Source organism: Ranitomeya variabilis, chromosome 1 (genome assembly GCF_051348905.1).
Source record: "Ranitomeya variabilis isolate aRanVar5 chromosome 1, aRanVar5.hap1, whole genome shotgun sequence".
Taxonomy (NCBI): Eukaryota; Metazoa; Chordata; class Amphibia; order Anura; family Dendrobatidae; genus Ranitomeya; species Ranitomeya variabilis.
Genome location: NC_135232.1, coordinates 738,358,377 through 738,379,354, shown reverse-complemented (window position 1 = coordinate 738,379,354; position 20,978 = coordinate 738,358,377). Strand labels below are relative to the sequence as shown.

The window sequence follows — 20,978 nt, the reverse complement described above, 5'->3', positions numbered from 1 at the left end:
TCCGAAGAGAAATCATGGCCATAAGGCGGCAATTTACAAGCGCTGCGGCTGCGGGAAGTTGTAGGACTCGGAATGTATTAGCCATTAACGTGCCGGGCTGCCGAGTTTTAAAATGGCCTCTTAGTTCATCGGCACGCACCAAAAACAGGTACATACAGTTAGTCCTCGGGTTACAACGGTCTCGAGTTACATCGTTTCGTGGTTACGATGCTTTATACAACGCCTCATTCCGACTTACGCGGTTTTGCGTCGTAAGTCGAACTACGTGCAACTACGTGCAGCGGCGGAAGAATAGAGTCCAGCACTGTACACTGTACCCGGTTACACGAGGAAAACGAGTATCCTGCACGCCATAACACCCTAATTATGTAGGGTACTGTGTTAGGATAGGTGTTTGGATAGGCTAAGTGTTTGCAGTACTGTACTGTTATTATGGTACAGTACTGTATAAACGTATGGTCCGACTTACGTCGAAATTCGGTTTACGACGCCGCGTAATAACGGATCAATGTCGTAAGTCGAGGACTATCTGTAATGAGTATATCTGTAAGCCTCAGGCCACCGCTGCAGGAGGCGCTGTGCACTGCTGGTGACATGCACAGGTGTCTGTGTCTGCTCATGGCATTGCCAATCGGGTCTCAGTAGGTCAGCTAGATTTAGGCTACGTGCACAGGTGGCGGAAAGTGGAGCGGATTTTTACGGACTGATTTTGGTAAATCCGCAGGTAAACAGTGATTTTTTTGCGGATTTTGTGTGGATTCCATCTGCGGTTTTACACCTGCGGATTCCTATTAAGGAGCAGGTGTAAACTGCTGCGGAATCCACACAAAGAATTGAGATGCTGTGGAATAAACAACGCAGTGTTTCCTTGCTTTTTTTCCGCAGCATGTGCACTGCGGATTTTGTTTTCCATAGGCTTACATGGTACTGTAAACACATGGAAAACTGCTGCGAATCCGCAGAAGCCAATCCGCAACGTGAGCACATAGCCTTAATGTAAGGACGTCTATCTATTGACTGCTCCCCGTGGCGCCCACTCCGTTCTCTGTGCACACGGACACAAAAGCTTCATGTAAATGGAACGGTAATGGCGGGTGATGAGCGCGGAAAGAGCAGATCTCACAAGCAACTGTGCAATGAAATCCTGCCACCTGCTGGCCAGAGCGTGGTACTGCAAGTAGATAGAAATGGCTCCAAGTAACTTGCCGGCCACCAGACTTCTATATCTAAGAGTTTTTGGAGGAAGAAAGATATCTATAATTGCAAACACATAACTGCTCTCTTCTAAAAAAAACAAACAATGCAGTGCCACATGTGTGAGTGCTACTGCAATCCAGCTGTTCCTCATTTTATTGCACAATTCACGATTAGTCGCCGCACTGCTACTGAAAAAATGGCATATTTTCTTAATTTAGGGTAATCCCTTTAAATTGACAATTGAAGATAACCTGTTACTTGTTTCTTTAATTGTAATCATTCTTATTTTTGTTCTCTCTCCGGCCCAGACCTCCATGATGACTTCTTCCAGCCACGACTTGTTTCTGTAAAGTTTGTTCCCCAGGCAGTAGTCTATTTCTATTTTTGGTCATCCTTCTCAGCTCTTTTATTTTGACCGATCTCCTGGTTTCTTCTTAAACCTTGTAGCTGTGCAGTAAATGCCTCCATGCTCCCAGGACTTCAGCATTGAAAAACACTTGTGCATGCTCCGATGCAGACAGCAGCATTGTACAGTGACGCAGGGTGAAGCCGTGAGCACCTGAGCATGGTGCATGCACTGGATTGCAGTCAGTACACCCTTGAGGCAGCAGTGTCAACAGGGCCGGTTTTAGACAAAGTGGGGCTCTGGGCAGAAGTAGGACCTCAAATGCTGAAATATTCTCCATCACACAGAATCATTTTGGTTGTATTTAAATGCGCTGAGTTCAAACCATAAAACAAGCGATCGACAATACTGAAATCATTTGACACTTGTTTCTCGGCCTCTTTTCTTCGGCTGAGGACGAATGATGGGGAAAGAACGATCACTATTAGATCATCTGTCCCAGAGGCTTAGCTAGGGTTTTGGTTCAGGGGGGCGAAGCTTCGGAGTGAGCCCCTATCCAGGTAACCTTGAGTACAACTGGGTGACGCCCCCTAATAGTGGAGGAAAGCCTCAGCCGATGACCGCGCTGCTACTGAAGATAATCTACTATATATTTGTCTAAGGGTCACTTCCGTCTGTCTTTCTTTCTTTCTGTCTGTCACAGATATTCATTGGTCACGGCCTCTGTCTATCATGGAAATCCAAGTCGCTGATTGGTCGTGGCAAAACAACCACGACCATTGCCACGACCAATCAGCGACGGGCACAGTCTGGTGGCAAAATGGCCGCTCTTTCCTCCCCGCAGTCAGTGCCCGCTCCATACTCCCCTCCAGTCAGCCCTCACACAGGGTTAATGCGAGCGTTACTGGAGCGCGGTGTAACGCACTCCGGTAACGCAGCTATTAATCCTGTGTGACCAACTTTTTACTATTGATGCTGCGTATGCAGCATCACATGCAGCATCACATGCCTTTGATCATTGTGGCTAGAGTTCTATTTTATCATCGGTCCACAGGACTTGTTTCCAAAATGCATCAGGCTTGTGTAGATGTTCCTTTGCATACGTCTGACGCTGAATTTAATGGTGAGGACACAGAAGAGGTTTTGTTCTGATGACTCCCATGAAGGCCATATTTATGCAGGTGTCTCTGAACAGTAGAGCAATGTACCACAATTCCAGAGTCTGCTAAGTTTTTCTTAAGGTCTTTTACATTCATGCGGGGCCTCTGATTAGAATCTTCAGCAATTCTACCAGCAGCTCGCACTGAAATTTTATGTGGCCTTCCAGATCTTATCTTGACCTCCACTTTTCCTGATAACTGCCATTTCTAAATTACATTTCTAACAGAGGAAAAGGCAACTTGAAAACGCTTTGCTATCTTCTTATAGCCTTCTCCTGCTTTGTGGACCTCCACCATATTCATTTTCAGAGTACTCGGCAGCTGCTTAGAAGAACCCATCGCTGCTGTTTTTGCACAAGGTTAGAGGAATCTCGGTTTTTATAAAGATGGGAGATTTGCATCACCGGCCTTTCGTGGTCTGAGTTACCCAGCACAAAAATCTCCAGTGGTGACCAAACTTTTGCATCAGACCATTTTTTAAAATTATAAAAACAATTACAATATATAATTTTTGTCTAAAATACCAAGGAAATGTGTAATCTGTAACTTTAGGTCTTAGGGTATGTTTCCACGTTCAGGATTGCATCAGGATTTGACGCAGGTAAAATCTGCACCAAATCTGCACCTGAGGTCACTGGCAGGTCACCTGTGTATTTCATGTGTTTTTTTTACGCGTTTTTGATGCGTTTTTCATGTGTCTTTTTCATGCGGATTTGTGTGTGTTTTTGTAAGCTCAATAAAGATATATATATAAAAAACGGAATTGTGATGTCATTTCTTGTCCAACCTCTTCATTTACATAGTCCATTGAAGAATATACACACACAGCTAGATAGATAGATAGATAGATAGATAGATAGATAGATAGAGTACAGACCAAAAGTTTGGACACACTCTCTCATTTAAAGATTTTTCTGTATTTTCATGACTATGAAAATTGTACATTCACATTGAAGGCATCAAAACTATGAATTAACACATGTGGAATTATATACTTAACAAAAAAGTGTGAAACAACTGAAATTATGTCTTATAGTCTAGGTTTTTCAAAGTAGCCACCTTTTGCTTTGATGACTGCTTTGCACACTCTTGGCATTCTCTTGATGAGCTTCAAGAAGTAGTCACCGGGAATGGTCTTCCAACAATCTTGAAGATCTTAGCACTTGTTGGCCCTTTTGCCTTCACTCTGCGGTCCAGCTCACTCCAAACCATCTCGATTGGGTTCAGGTCTGGTGACTGTGGAGGCCAGGTCATCTGGCGTAGCACCCCATCACTCTGCTTCTTGGTCAAATAGCCCTTACACAGCCTGGAGGTGTGTTTGGGGTCATTGTCCTGTTGAAAAATAAATGATGGTCCAACTAAACGCAAACTGGATGGAATAGCATGCCGCTGCAAGATGCAGTGTCACCAGCAAAGCACCCCCACACCATCACACCTCCTCCATGCTTCACGGTGGGAACCAGGTGTAGTATCCACACGGTGTAAGGAATTTAAGAGAGAGTAAGCTTTAACTGTATTTTATTCTTCTCCTCCAGCACACAGCATAACATCTTCTTTTCAGGCTATATCAGAAACAGATCTAATTCTTATACATTACATCATCCCCTTTTTTTTTTTTTTTTTTTAAATATATATATATTAACAACCTAAAACAAATATTAACAATGCAACAACACGAAAATGTCCAAGAGAAACCATATGTCTGTATTGTCTAATTCCCCTTTTTAAATTATATCTCTTCAATAAGTCTCGATGGAGCCCTTCTTTCCCGTGTAGGGTAATGTCTGGGTTCATTGGGGGTGTCCAGTGCTGACGGATCAGCCACCTCTTGTTGGTCCTCTCCACCGTCGGGTATCAAATCTTCCACTGGTGGGAGTTCATTACCATTGTTCTGCGGTATGATTTTAACCCCTTACTGACATCGGATGGGATAGTATGTCCGATGTCAGCTCCCCTGCTTTGATGCAGGGCTCCGCGGTGAGCGGTGAGAAATGACGGCATCGCCGACCCCCGTCACATGATCGGAGGTCGGCGATGCTTCTCCATTGTAACCATAGAGGTCCTTGAGACCTCTATGGTTACTGATCCCCGGCAGCTGTGAGCGCCACCCTGTGGTCGGCGCTCACAGCACACCCGATTTTCTGATACATAGCAGCGAACAGCAGATCGCTGCTATGTAGCAGAGGCGATCGTGCTGTGCCTGCTTCTAGCCTCCCATGTAGGCTATTGAAGCATGGCAAAAGTTAAAAAAAAAGTTAAAAAAAATGTGAAAAAAATAAAAAAAATATAAAAGTTTAAATCACCCCCCTTTCGCCCCAATCAAAATAAATCAATAAAAAAAAAATCTAATCTACACATATTTGGTACCTTCAGAATTGCCCGATCTATCAATAAAAAAAAGCATTAACCTGATCGCTAAACGGCGTAACGAGAAAAAAAATCGAAATGCCAGAATTGTTTTTTTGGTCGCCGCGACATTGCATTAAAATGCAATAACGGGCGATCAAAAGAACGTATCTGCACCGAATTGGAATCATTAAAAACGCCAGCTCGGCACGCAAAAAATAAGCCCTCAACCGACCCCAGATCATGAAAAATGGAGACGCTACAAGTATCGGAAAATGGCGCAATTTTTTTTTTTTACCAAAGTTTGGAATTTTTTTTCACCACTTAGGTAAAAAATAACCTAGTCATGTTAGGTGTCTATGAACTCGTAATGACCTGGAGAATCATAATGGCAGGTCAGTTTTAGCATTTAGTGAACCTAGCAAAAAAGCCAAGCAAAAAACAAGCGTGGGATTGCACTTTTTTTGCAATTTCACCGCACTTGGAATTTTTTTCCCGTTTTCTAGTACACGACATGGTAAAACCAATGATGTCGTTCAAAAGTACAACTCGTTCCGCAAAAAATAAGCCCTCACATGGCCAAATTGACAGAAAAATAAAAAAGTTATGACTCTGGGAAGGAGGGGAGTGAAAAACGAACACGGAAAAACGAAAAATCCCACGGTCATGAAGGGGTTAAAATGTGAGGAATTTCGAGTGATGGAGTGTCCGTCTCATTCAGCTGTGACCATATTGCCTTTTCTCTCTGTAACATTATATTTTGCAGGACTATATACAGCTGAGGTTTTGTTGGTTGATTTTTGACGCACAACAACCATATCACCTCTTTTGATGGCACATGGCTGTGCCCTTCGCCTTCTGTCTGCATAATGTTTCATGGCTTGCTTGCTAAAGAAATCTGTTGATCGCACTGAAGAGTCATTTGGTAAGAGATGACTGGTCACATCAGGGATCCGTGTACGAAGAGTTCTGCTGAACATTAGATGAGATGGAGCAGCATTAGTGGTGGAATGTGGCGTATTGCGGTAATTGTGCATGAATTTGTATAGTGACTGTTTCAGTGGGGTGTGCTCCAGGCTAGCTGCCTTGATTCGTTTCCCCATGGTGCGCATGAAATGTTCTACGATTCCATTATCTTGCGGCCAGCAAGGTGTGATCTTTCTGTGGTTGAACCCCCAAGTATTCAGAAAACTGTGCAAACACATGTCCTTTGAATGTAGGTCCATTATCTGCTTTGACCACTCTTGGAATGCCATATGCAGAGAATATGTCGTCCAGTTCTGGTATGACACTATTAGCAGACATTGAAGAGATGAATGAAATGACAGGGTATCTAGAATATTCATCAATTGTTACTAGAATGTATTGGCCATTTGGTAATGGTCCATATATGTCGACTGCCACTTCCTCCCATACAGCAGTGGGTAACGGAGACATTTGTAATGGCTCTAGAGTTGACGATGGAGTAATTAATTGACAAGTGGAGCAATGTCTAATCTTCTCTTCCACCAATTTATCCATATTTGGGAACCACACTTGTTCTCTGAGTAACTTTCTTGTGCCAACAATTCCTAGATGACCTTTGTGTGCTATCTGTATGACTAGGTTGCGCAAGGCCTTAGGTACAACCAGTTTGGTACCACGAAGGATGAGTTGGTCTTCAGTGACTGATAATTCCTCACGTACATTTGAAAATAGTTTTAACTCCTTCAGATCAATCCCATCATCAGGAAAATTTTTCTTTTGAATTTTATGCCACCTTCTGTTTTGGATAATTTGTATTAAGGCACAGAGTGTCTTGTCACTTGTTGTATTCACAAACTGATCAACAGAAAGTGCTTTTGGCACGGCATGAGCTGTAACAAAGTGGATGTATTCTTCAATGGAGGAATGCACAGGTAAATCATCATTCGTAGGATGTCTTGAGAGATAATCAGCCGGATTGCTGTATTTTCCAGGTTTGTGAACAATTTTGTAATAGTTCTTTTTAATTGTTTCAAAAGAGGCCTGACAGTCTTGGGACCATTGAAAAACGCAATTTTGTTTCGTAAGTTCCCTTAATGGAGTGCTGATTGTCGAAAAATTTGGAATATATCTAGCACAGTAGCTTGCCATTCCAAGAAAAGAGCGCACTTCACTGGCATCCTGTGGAATTGAAGCTGCTCTGATGGATTCCACCTTCTTGGGATCAGGTCGTACTCCTTCCGCCGAGAAAATGTGACCATAGAACTCCAATGAATTTTCATCAAATTCGCATTTTTCTTTGTTTAAAGTGAGTCCAGCAGAGAGCAGACATTCAAAGATAGCATATAGAGCACGATTATGTTCAGCTTGAGTTTTCCCAAAAACCAGTATGTCATCACTGTAATTAAAGGCATTTGGAATATGTTGAATGACGATCCTTATCGTATCTTGAAAAATTTCCGCTGCTGAGCAGACCCCAAACGTCAATCTTTTGTATCTTCTGAGACCCACATGGGTGGAAAATGTTGTTAAGTATCTGGATTCTGGACTCAATTCTAGTTGATGATAGCCCTTATTGAGGTCGAGCTTTGAAAAAACGGTTGCTCCATTTAATAAATGAATAATGTCATCAATTGTGGGTGAGATGTGTCTTTCCCTCTGAATAGCAGTGTTGGGCAGGCGCATGTCAACACACAGTCTCACCTGCTCTGGAGTCTTTGGTTTTGGAACTACCACAAGTGGAGAGACCCACGGAGTGGGACCAGAAACAGTTTCAATGACATCATCATCCATGAGTAATTGGAGTTCCTTTTCTACCTTCTTTCTCAGGTGAAATGGAATACGCCTGTGAGCCTGGGCTACTGGACGAACAGTGTCATCCACATGAAGATGCACTTGAGAGTTTTCCTAATCCACTAAATAGGGAAGGAAAACTGTTCACCATGGCTTGTACATCCAGGTCCGCAGGGTCGGTTATGGTATGAACAATCTGGATGAGTCCTAGCTTCAAGGCAGTGTGATAGCTGAGAAGACAGCCTCCCGATCCTTGTAATGTGTGAAAAGTGGTTTTCTGCCTATTTTCTTTATAGCTAAGTTCAGCATCAAATTGTCCCATTGTAGCTAGAGGTGTTTTAGATCCATATGGAAAGATTTTAGTATGCACTTGCTGTAAGACTGGCTTTGTTTTCAACTGTTCATAAGCATTGCTGTCTATGATATCCACCGAAGCTCCTGTATCTATTGTAAAGGTGACATCCGTGTTGCAGATGGTGTGTGTAATACATGGAGACTGCACTGAGCCAGTGGTAGAAGTCGTGAACACATAGTTCTCAGCCACAGACATTTCTTCTATATCTTGATTTACCATTTGTATATTTGCATTCTTTGTCATTGGCAGAGGAGACTTGTTGGGTGCTGATTTGCAGACAACTGCAAAATGGTTCCCTTTTCCACATTTGCTGCAAGTTTGTCCTATAGCGGGACATTTGTTCATGTGGTGTGGGAAATCTTGTCCACATCTATAACATTTCTTCTGTTGCGGAACTTGCTTGCCTTGTACACTTTTATGTTTGAGATTATGCACATGTAAATTATCCCCACTCTCCATTGCACTTGTATGATGATCTGCTATCTCTATAGCACGGGCCATCTTGAGTAGATCATGCAGAGAGAGATCCTGCTGCAGAGCTTTACGCCTTATGTTATTAGACGAGCAGGTGACAATTACTTGAGTTAGGATTTCATCATCTACGTCAGTAAATGCACACCCATGTGCTAGTTCTTTTAGCCAGGTGACATAGGTGTCTATGGATTCTTCTGGAAGCTGCTTAGCAATCCTGAACTTGTATCTTTCATATCTGATGTTTTGTTTGGGGTTGAAGTAGTCAGTGAGAGCTTTGGAGCAGTTGCTGTACGTGTCTGTCTCTGCTGCCGGTAATGTGCTGTATATGTCATATACTCCTGTGCCCGCGCAATGCAGGAACACAGCCCTCTTTCTTTTCTCATCCTTTATATCTATCGCTTCCAGGAAATTCTCAAACCGATTTAACCATTTTCTCCAGTTATGAGAGAGATTAGTAACATCAGTCATATCAAACTGTGGGAACGTGTGCAAGTATTCAGCCATGATGGAGTCTCTCAGTGGCGCTGGCGTGTGAAGCAGTAAAGCAGTGGTCAGTACTCACAGTAGCAGGTGATTCAATCCCATCCTCGTCGCCAGTTGTAGTGTCCACACGGTGTAAGGAATTTAAGACAGAGTAAGCTTTAACTGTATTTTATTCTTCTCCTCTTTTCCTCCAGCACACAGCATAACATCTTCTCCTCAGGCTATATGGAGCCCCCCCCACGTGTAGGGCAATGGGGTACTCGGTACCGGGTCTATCTCTCTCGGTTCTGGGGATGTCACGGTGGCCCGACCCGGTCCGTGGCCCTTCTGAAGGCGTCCAATTAAAAGTGAAGTAGTTTGTACGGTGTTCGTGACGCCACCTGTGGTATTCGGTCAGGGTGACCGACGCTGCTAGGGGTCCACTGGGGTGATGGAATGGCAGCTAGATGGTGTACCTTCCCACAGGTGAAGTATGTCCCCAGGGCTTCCCAGATGTATAGGTGGTGATGGTGGACGTTGTAAGGTGCAATGAATAACACGGACACAAAGGTTGCAGTCTCTTTACCTTTTACTGAAGACTTCAGCGTCCACAGTCCAGAGCACAGATCACAGGGCAGGCTGAGTCCGGCCGGTCCGAAGGCACATCCAGAGTTCCCTTATCCAGGTGGAAATCAGTAGCCTTCCTACTAGCGCCTGAAGTGTTGTAGTACCTCCCTGCTGAGCACCACGGGATAGTCCTCACAACTTCCGTGGATGTTTCTGATGTTCTCTCTCTCTGTCCCCCAGATGATATGGATAGGACAAGCCGTATGACGGGGTAGGCCTGGAGCTTATTTATAGGGACCCTAGAGATGCCCCTCTCCCACAATTTGCCTCTGTGTCTTCATAGGTATTAAGGTCGGGCAGCCAACTTGGAATCAACTGTCCTGCCGGTCTTTGAAGTAATGCGTAGAGCCTATTACTCCCTCGGTGTTCTGGCTACGCGCCTCAGAAGGAGGCTGCCGATCTTGGGGCAGAACTCCTCCCGGTATTATCTCCTTGTGCTGTGACTTTGTTTCTCACTCTCCACAATACAATTCGCTTCGTGTCCTTTCTTAGGATGCTGCCGCAATGGGTGCAGGCGCAGCTCCGTAACGTTCTATCTCATGCTTGGTCTCTGTCAGGATCCCACCCCTGACAGGGACCCTCTGTCTGCAGCTCAGATGTTCCTCCTTTCCCCCTGTCTGCCTGACAGGTCTTCTCTGGGTCAAACCCAGGCAGCTTCTCCCTCACTTCCTATCCAGCCCACCAGTTTTACCCGTGTGTGAGGAGTGCCCTAATAGATAGAAGCAAGGCTCCCCCTGGTGGACAGGAGTGTGAAGTGTAGTGTGTGACTGTGATACCTGGCAAGGTGAACTCCTTTAGTACCATCAGACGTAATATCACTCCCCCTGGTGGAAGAGCGACATTACTGCAACGACCAGGACTCTGGGGCGCTGCATATATCAGAAACTGAAACTAAACTCAACTCCCGACCTCACTTTCTTAAAGAGAAAGATCTAATTCTTATACATTACACCAGGCATGTAGAGTCCATCCGTTCACCTTTTCTGCGTCGCACAAAGACACGGTGGTTGGAACCAAACATCTCAAATTTGGACTCATCAGACCAAAGCACAGATTTCCACTGGTCTAATGTCCATTCCGTGTGTTCTTTAGCTCAAACAAGTCTCTTCTGCTTGTTGCCTGTCCTTAGCAGTGGTTTCCTAGCAGCTATTTTACCATGAAGGCCTGCTGCACAAAGTCACCTCTTAACAGTTGTTGTAGAGATGTGTCTGCTGCTAGAACTCTGTGTGGCATTGACCTGGTCTCTAATCTGAGCTGCTGTTAACCTGTGATTTCTGAGGCTGGTGACTCGGACAAACTTATCCTCAGAAGCAGAGGTGACTCTTGGTCTTCCTTTCCTCGGGCGGTTCTCATGTGAGCCAGTTTCTTTTTAGCGCTTGATGGTTTTTGCCACTGCACTTGGGGACACTTTCAAAGTTTGCCCAATTTTTCAGACTGACTGACCTTCATTTGCTAAAATAATTAGTGATGAGCGAATATACCCGTTACTCGAGATTTTCCGAGCACGCTCGGGTGTCCTCCGAGTATTTTTTAGTGCTTGGAGTTTTAGTTTTTAGCGCCACAGCTAAATGATTTACATCTGTTAGCCAGAAAAGTACATGTGGAGGTTGCCTGGTTGCTTTACGATAGATAGATAGATACGATAGATATCTATCTATCATATCTATCTATCTATCTATCTATCTATCTATCTATCTATCTATCTATCTATCTATCGTATCCATCTATTGTATCCATCTATTGTATCTATCATATCTATCTATCTATTGTATCCATCTATCGTATCTATCTATCTATTGTATCCATCTATCGTATCTATCTATCTATCTATCTATCTATCGATATATCTATCTATAAATATATCTATCTACATATAGATATATCGATAGATAGATATATCGATAGATAGATAATAGATAGATAGATACGATAGATAATAGATAAACAGATGATTGATAGATATGATAGATAAATGGATACGATAGATAGATACGATAGATGGATCACACAAGCGAGAAACTCGTACGAGTCTCGCATCTTAATACCTGGCACTGCCGCAGGCACTTGGGAGCAGAGCGTGCAGCTGCATGTATTTCCATGCAGCTGCACGCTCCACTCCCGAGTGCCGGCGCCAGTGTCGGGTATTAAGATGCGAGACTCGTCCAAGTTTCTCGCATGTGTGATCCCGGCCTTAAATAAGAGACACACACGAAATCTGCGTTAGGCCAGGGTCACACTCGCGAGAAACTCACACAAGTCTCTCGCTTCAATACCCGGCACTGCCACCGGCACTCGGGAGCGGAGCGTGCGGCTGCATGTATTTCTATGCAGCTGAACGCTCCAGTCCCGAGTGCCCGCGGCAGTGCCGGCTATTGACGACGGCCTTAAAAGCAATATGTTTAATTTTTAAAAAAATGTTGAAAAAAAAATGGCGTGGGCTCCCGCGCAATTTTCCGCGCCAGAGAGGGAAAGCCAGCGCCTGGGGGACTGATGTTTGTAGCCTGGGAAGGAGTTAATACCCATGGAGCTTCTCAGGCTATGAATATCAGCCCGCAGCTGTCTGCGTAGCCTTTACTGGCTATAAAAATAGGGGGACCCCCCCAAAAAATGACGTGGGGTCCCCCTATATTTTATAGCCAGAAAGTCTACACAGACAGCTGCGGGCTGATATTCATAGCCTAGAGAGGGGTCATGGATATTGTCCCCCCACCCCCGGATAAAAATACCAGCCCGCAGCCACCCCAGAAATGGCACAGCTGTAAGATGCGCCAATTCCAGCACTTAGCCCCTCTCTTCCCACCCCCTGTAGTGGTGGGATATGGGGTAATAAGGGGTTAATGTCGCCTTGCTAATATAAGGTGACATTAAGCCCGGTTAAGAATGGAGAAGCGTCAATAAGACGCCTATCCATTACTAATCCTATTGTAGTGAAAGTGTAAAAAAAAAAATAAAGACACAGCCAGAAAAAAGTATTTTATTATTCTTAATTTCACCATACTTACCATACTTGAGCGCCTGCAAAAAAAAAAAAATAATAAACCAACCGTATACTTACTTTCCGCCGTAGTCCAATTAATAACGAATGTCCCACGACGATCTCCCCTATAGAACAGTGACATCGGGTGATGTCACCGCTCTATAGGCCCTCCAGTGACACACTGACAGGAGACAATGGCTCCTGCAGTGTATCACTGAGGTTACCTTAGTTCAGAGTCTCACTTTATGGCAAAGCTGTGTGGGAATTTTCCAACACAGCAGTGCCACAAGTGAGACTAGGGACTATTTTCTCACAGGGGCGGAGGAATACATTGTGGGGAATACATTGTGGAAGGATACCTTCCATCATTGTATTCCTGGAACCCCTGGAGAGCAGTCACATCAGCTGATGTGGCTGCTCTCCACGGGAGATCGTCGTGGGACACTTCTTTTAATTGGATATCTGCGGATCAGGGAGTATAGTGTTTGTTTATTATTTTATTATTTGTTACAGGTGACAATGGCTTGGGGGATCAAGGTGACAAGGTGATGGTGAATATGTACTCTATGTTTAATGTACTGTATGTCTATATGTATGTATTGTATGCACTGTATGTATGCACTGTATGTATGTTATGAATGTTGCATGTTCTGTATGTATGTACGTTGTATGTAGCATGTTGCATGTCGTATGTTGCATGTCGCATGTGGTAGGTCGCATGTTGCATGTCGTATGTCGCATGTGGTATGTTGCATGTTGCACGTCGCATGCAGCATGTTGCATGTCGCATGTGACATGTTGCATGTCATATGTTGCACGTCACATGTTGTATGTCGCATGTCGCATGTTGTATGTTGCATGTTTATGTCACATGTTGCATGTTGTATGTCGCATGTCACATGTTGCATATTGTATGTTGTATGTCGCATGGCATATGTGGTATGTCGCATGTTGCACGTCGCATGCAGCATGTTGCATGTCACATGACGCATGTGACATGTTGCATGTCATATGTTGCACGTCACATGTTGTATGTCGCATGTTGCATGTTGTATGTTGCATGTTTATGTCACATGTTGCATGCAGCATGTTGCATGTCGCATGTGACATGTTGCACTTCATATGTTGCACGTCACATGTTGTATGTTGCATGTTTATGTCACATGTTGCATGTTGTATGTCGCATGTTACATGTTGCATATTGTATGTCGCATGGCATATGTGGTATGTCGCATGTTGCACGTCGCATGCAGCATGTTGCATGTCACATGACGCATGTGACATGTTGCATGTCATATGTTGCACGTCACATGTTGTATGTCGCATGTTGTATGTTTATGTCACATGCTGTATGTCGCATGTCACATGTTGCATATTGTATGTCGCATGTTGTATGTCATATGGCGTATGTGGTATGTCGCATGTTGCACGTCACATGCAGCATGTTGCATGTCGCATGACACATGTGACATGTTGCATGTCGTATGTTGCACGTCACATGTCGCACGTCACATGTTGTATGTCACATGATGCATGTCGCATGATGTATGTCGCATGTGGTATGTCGCATGTTGCACGTCGCATGCAGCATGTTGCACCTCGCATGATGCATGCGACATGTTGCATGTCATATGTTGTACGTCACATGTTGCATGTCGCATGCTGCACGAGAACTGCAGTGGACGAGGGACTTCCGGTGGTGGGACAGGTGAGCTGGCAGACATGCGTAGTAAGCTGCGGTTGCACAGTTACTACGCAAGTGACTAATCATTAGATGTGGTTTTGCCACATCTAATGATAGTCTGATAAATTTATGGCGTGGCGACGCAGCGTCGCTGCATTGTAAACAGACATACTGCGTTCTGAAAAGACGCGCCGCGTGTCCGTTTACGCGGGTCTGCCGCCTGCATGTTTTACCGCATAGTGGAGACGGGATTTCATGAAATCCCCTCCACTATGCTGTAACATCTGGACGCTGCGTGTTTGACGCTGCGGCTCTACGCAGTGTCAAACACCAGCGTTTCCTGAACATGGAAACATACCCTAAGGGTCCCGATACTTTTACATGCCGCTGTACAAGGCAACTTTGGCCAAAGATTGGTAGGTGTCACTGCTAGATTGTAGCGCCACACAAGTGACTGGGATCACACTGTGATTCCGAGGTACAATCAAGTCACACAAAAAAAATCTAACCTTGTCTGAATTTGTAAGCTTTGCTTGTTCTGGTCGCGGGACCCTCGCAGTCACAATGTGACCATATTATCTTGCATTGCGCTACGATGTAGCAGCTACACCAACAAATCTTTTTCCTTGCAGTGTCTTAGCCAAAGTCACTGCCAAAGTCTTCTAGGAGACAGATCTGAATATTTTGCTGGTTGAAATGATTTTATTAAAACTGCAAAGTAAACTTACTCCTGTTACTAATCAGATGCACTCACAACTAAAGGAACATTAAAGGAAAATATATTAGACATCTGAAAATCAGCAGCAGATGCTAAGGAAAGAGGAAAAGTGAAGGAGAGAAATCATGAGTAAAATTCAGGTTAGTCCAAAATAAAAGATCGAAAAAGACAAAACTGCACTGCAGACCCCCAAAATGAAACCACTAGGGGGCCAATCTTTATGCTACTCCAGTGCACAGGTATATACTGCTCGCCCTCTAGTGGTGCGTTACAGAGACTTCGCCTTTGATCAATTGTCACCATATACAGGTAAAGGTGTTAAAGAGGAAGGAGCAGGTAAGAAACTCCAATAACAATCATGGAGTAATCGGGAAGGACATTGTATTAAACATCTCTTTGTTTAGAAATGGCAAATAACAGGGAACAATAACATACAGTCAAACATACAACAGCTAGATAAGAGATGGACTTTCTACTGAGTGTCCCTTTAATGTCCTTGCTTTTAGCAGTTAATGATTGATCCTTCCAGAACCAGTTGGTAACCTGATCTGTGACTCCTAAAACTGAAAGTGCAACTAAAGAGCTTCAGGTTGGAGGCGCTCGTCAAGTCACCTTGTATACCTGGGACGAAAGCAATCACCAGACTTCTTCGCTTCCAGCAAATGGTGAGTAAATGCGATGAAGACCCTTATATCCTAATTTGCTTTTTGTTGCAGCACTGAGGGGGTTAATGAGGCAGCATTACCAGGAAATAATATTAAGACGTATGTTGATCTATGACGAGTCATCAGGCACAAAATTTATTATTTTTTAAGAATCTGATCATCGTTAAAGGGATTTTCAGCTGTAATTTTTTTGCCAGAGGCTAAATGCATGTAATAATAAAGCCATCCATACTTGCCGCCAGATACCTATCGATTCGCCAACCTGGTGCAACGTCGTATGCTCGTCATTCAGAATGATGTCGCACCAGGCCGGCGAATCAAAGGAGGAGTCAGAGATGGCGGCAGGTAGGAGGCAGTACGTATGGCGCCCGACCGGCGCCCATGGAACACTGGACCAGGGTCCCCAGACACAATCCTCTCATCTCCATTAGTTTTGCACACAGCAAGCTTTGCCATGAGAAAAAAACAAACCTTAAATTCTAATATTTTTACAACTGAGGGTTTGCTACAAATATATAGTCAAAAATGCCATTGCGACAACCTGGACGCCGGGCTGACACAATGTATCAGAGCAAAGGAAACGATCAGTCTGTGCTGATGGTGGAGAATTATCCTGGATGGGTTTCAGCTTCTACATGTAAACAGGAAAGTTTCCCCTTACGGGCAGGACGGATCCGGCAGTCGGTGTACAGAGATTATCTCTGGGGTTCACGGTGAATTCCGATCACTGCCGGGGATTTCTCTGGATTCTGATCTGCACACATTAGATTTCATCCTCCTGTTTTCAAAGCTACAACATAAAATACAAATTGTAACCACGTTTGTGTCTCTTGGGGCACAGATTAGTATTTTGTGGGATATATTGTCTTTTTAGGTCATAGAGTTTTGCTAGTTCATGAAGTATTGTTTATTTTACGGGCAACAAACTTCGGACCTGCGATCCGATTTCCATAAAGCAAAGGTCTAGACATCCGGTAAATAGAAACTCATAAGCTGATACGAGCACAGATGAGAAGGTATCACATACCAGAGCCATCATGGATCCTCCTCAACCCTGAAACAGTAGGGTCTGGTGCATGGCTGCCCTCTTCACCTTCACATCACTTGTAGGACATTCATTTGTCATTACTTTGGGACCAGTTATAAAGCTTTTTTTTTTTTTTTTTAGGACTTTTTTGTGATTTTATAATTTAACTAATTTTCTTTTTGTTCTCTATCCAGCCCAGACCACTATAACAACTTTTCCCACCTTTAGAACTTGGGTCTGCAGAGTCTGTTGCCCAGACAGCTTTGCTTGCTAATTTTTAAAGCTCTCTCCCTTACCTAGATATCATCTGCAATACAAGTGCCACGTCCTCCCACTAACCTTTACTGTCCCAAACAATAACTGCCTAAATAGTGTCCCATACAGTAATAGTGCCTAATAGTGTACCATGCAGTAACAGTGCCTAAATAGTGTCCCATATTGTAATAGTGCCTAAATAGTGTCCCATATAGTAATAGTGCATAAATAGTGTCCCAAACAGAAGCAGTACCTAAAGACTGTCCTATATAGTAATAGTGCCTAAATAGTGTCCCATACAGTAATAGTGCCTAAATAGTGTCCCATACAGTAATAGTGCCTAAATTGTGTCCCATGCAGTAATAATGCCTAAATAGTGTCCCATACAGTAAGTGCCTAAAGAGTGTCCCATATGGTAATAGTGCCTAAATGGTGCCCCAGATAGTATTAGTACCTCAGTCTGCAATAAAATGTCCTCTCCCTAATGCTCCATTTTTGGACCCTAGAGGAGATGAAGTGGCTGCTTGTATGGTAAACCTTCCCATGTCCTGAATTTTACCAGCTCACATAACTTCACACCAGAGAAACACTTAAACATTTACGATAAGTTCTGCCTCTGACAACTCTCGGGGATGTAGAAATTCCCCTCATTGTCTAGATAGCAGCAAACACTTGTATGTTTTATATCATCAGGTACAGACCAAGGGATAGTACACAGCTATGGAGACCTCGGCAAATGGATCCCACCCAAAACCTACAGAAGACAGTGAACTGCACAAAGTAGACAACGGAAATCTCCAAAGGCCCCTGCAGAAAAATCAAAGCTTTCTGAAAAAAATTGACAATTTTCGAAAGAGTAAAAGAAATCTGAAATCGAATGAAGAAAAAGAACCAATTTCTCCAGAAAAACTGGAACCGCAACCCGAAAAAGATCAGAATGTGAAATCCAGTAAACGTTCCATAAAGAGACAGAGCCGCGTAGATGAACCCGACTCTCCAGACAAGGCAGAAGCTTTTGGGTCTTTGGTGTTTAGACTAAGCAAGAAGAGCCCAAACAAGCTAGAGAAAAAAGAGGAACCCAGCTCTCCAGAAAATAAAGGACCTGAAGAAATGAGTTCGCTGGTGGACAAATTGAGGAGAAGTGTGAGAATGAAGAAGAAAGTAGACTACAACGGAGCTGAGAAGAATGCTACATTGGAGGAACCAAAGCGTGATGACAAGGAGGAACCTCAGATGTTGTCAGGTAAGGTGGTCCAATGCTGTTGCTGGGATCTACTATCAAAATGGGCTGGTTCCTAAACTAATTGGTTCATTTTTGGCAACTTTTCTTTAGGTAGGTCAGACGTAACCTTTTGTGAAAGCCAACCTATTAAAGGAGGCAAATAAGTAGGATGTGTCTCGGGTATTGTCAGTCCAATGTTGGCTTTGGAAAGTCCCTCTTAGTTAGGAAATTCCCATAACTATAATTTAATCATACTTTCCCCTAGCGATTAGTTGTGAGTGTGACTGAACCAGGCAACAAGTGTTGTGTTTTCCTGGAGCGCCCCCAGTGGAGAAGAAGTGCATTACACAGTTCTAATCTAAATCAATTTGTGTGTGGCATGGACGCGCTGGCTCCTCCTGAGAGATACTGTTTGTAGCTGCACTGTGCCATCATTTATAGATGAGGATCCTGAAAAGGCGGAATCTTCTCTATTAATTCTTGGGATGAGCGAATCTGAAAAAATTCATATTTTCTGATTCGCTAGAATTCTTGCCACAAATTTATTTTGAGTACATAAGAAAATAGGGGTCTCTCAAAGGAATTATGAATGTAGGGTAAAAAATAAACCTACACTCTCTTGGCCGTCACCTGTCTGGTCGCTCAGCTGTGCTCCGGTCTGAAGTTTTCTAGCGGCCGCCATCTTTGGTATCCTTTGCGCTGACTAGGCTCCATAATGATGAATGGCAAAGATGGTGACCACCAGAAAATGCCGAAAAAGTTGAGACTGGACTGGAGAGAGGCAGCTTGGTGGACAGGTGATGGCCAGGTGAGTATATTTTGTTATTTTTCACCTCTTCCTGTTTCTTTAGAATTCTGTTGTATAACGGCTAGTTGCCATTTTGGAAAACTAATTTAGTCTCGAATCAATTTGCTCATCTCCACATACATCCTTAAAAGCTTAGTTTTCTTCTATCCCTGTACAGTCTGGTAACAAAATGCTGCAAAATATATATCTTCAAAGGAAAACAAATCACAAGGAAGCGAATGCGTCTCCTCCAAAAGCTGCGTCGTTATTCCTGACTGTAAAATCCGCATTATGGTAGCTTCAACTATGAATTTTCTTCATTGACTTTAACCCGGAAGCAAAAAATATCTGCAATCAAATCCAAAAGTTGTGGAATTTTTCAGCAGATTATGTGCAGATCCGGAGCAAATCCCGTACCTGCAAAATGGGTAGAAAATAAAAACAAAGTGTATTCTCACTTTACCAAATTTCTGCCACCCCTGCGCCAAACCCCTGGAGGAGAGTGGCAGAAAATTACCCAGGTGAGAATACAGATTCAGATTTGTTTTATTTTTTACACTGTTTCCTAAACACGGATCCACAACAAAACTCGACCTTTGCTGCAGGATTGGTGAAAGGTGAATGTTATCGATTTCTGTTTAGTAAGTACAGTTCATTGTATTTCAAGGTCCTCGGATAACTGTATAGACTTGTATGGAATGTAAAGTATGTGCAAAGAAGTCACAGTGAAGGTCTGTAGCGACCCGCAGAGAAAACACGCCCAATATCATCATTACAATCTAATCAAAAACATGCCAAAGAATTGTCGAAAACCATAAGTTCTTACAAAATTACGCGCCTTTTAGAAGCGGTACATAGGGCATGTTCACATTGATTTTTTTATGTGTTCTTTTTCATCTGTTTTTTATTTTTTGTTAAAATACACTTTTAGTTTTTCACTATTTTGAGGTTAGATTGTGCATGGTCAGGTGATCAAGTGATTGCAGGTTCCAATCCCCGAAGAAAACTAATAAAAATTGCAAGAAATCTGATACAATTAAAAAAGCAAGATTTTTTTTTTTTATTCACTCTGCTTTTTGCCAAATCTAAATAAATAAATAAATAATAAAAAAGAAGCATTGTTTCTTGTTTCCACATGCCAAAGCTGACGAGATATAAAAATATTTATTTTACATGGTGAACAGCAAAATGGTAAAAAATAAAATCAAAACACCAGAACACAGTGGGTAAAGTATTCAGACCCCTTTAAATTTTTCACTCTTTGTTTCATTGCAGCCATTTGGTAAATTCAAAAAGTTCATTTTTTTCACATTAATGAAGACTCTGCACCCCGTATTGACTGATAAAACAGAAATGTAGAAATTTATGAAAATTTATTAAAAAGAAAGACTGAAATATCACATGGTCATAAGTATTCAGACCCTTTGCTCAGTACTGAGTAGGAGCACCCTTTTGAGCTAGTACAGCCATGAGTCTTATTGGAGATGATGCAACAAGTTTTTCACACCTGGATTTGGGGATCCTCTGCCATTCTTCCTTGCAGATCCTCTCCAGTTCCGTCAGGTTGGATGGTGAACGTTGGTGGACAGCCTCTTTCAGGTCTCTCCAGAGATGCTCAATTGGGTTTAGGTCAGGGCTCTAGCTGGGTCAGTCACAAATGGTCAGAGTTATTTTGAAGCCACTCCTTTATTTTAGCTGTTTGCTTAGGGTCATTGTCTTGTTGGAAGGTGAACCTTCGGCCAAGTCTGAGGTCTAGAGCACTCTGGACGAGGTTTTCATCCAGGATATCTCTGTCCTTGGCCGCATTCATGTTTCCTTTAATGACAACCAGTTGTCCTATCCCTGCAGCTGAAAAACACACCCATAACATGATGCTGTCACCACCATGTTTCACTGTTGGGATTGTATTGGGCAAGTGA

At 43.3% G+C, this 20,978-nt stretch overlaps 1 protein-coding gene across 4 annotated transcripts in view; it reads left to right on the top strand.

The window, feature by feature from the left end:
* Positions 1–20,978, top strand: part of EXOC3L4 (exocyst complex component 3 like 4) — a 161,057-nt gene that overhangs the window by 41,289 nt on the left and 98,790 nt on the right. Inside the window, exons 2-3 of one of the 4 annotated variants that reach the window (XM_077268891.1) lie at positions 15,610–15,768; positions 17,744–18,293. In XM_077268891.1, coding sequence (XP_077125006.1) covers positions 17,771–18,293 — 523 coding nt within the window. In that variant the 5' untranslated portion in view covers positions 15,610–15,768; positions 17,744–17,770. Of the gene's footprint in view, positions 1–15,480; positions 15,769–17,743; positions 18,294–20,978 lie in introns of those variants that run through there. The other 3 variants (XM_077268900.1, XM_077268881.1, XM_077268909.1) reach the window with 3 other exon arrangements.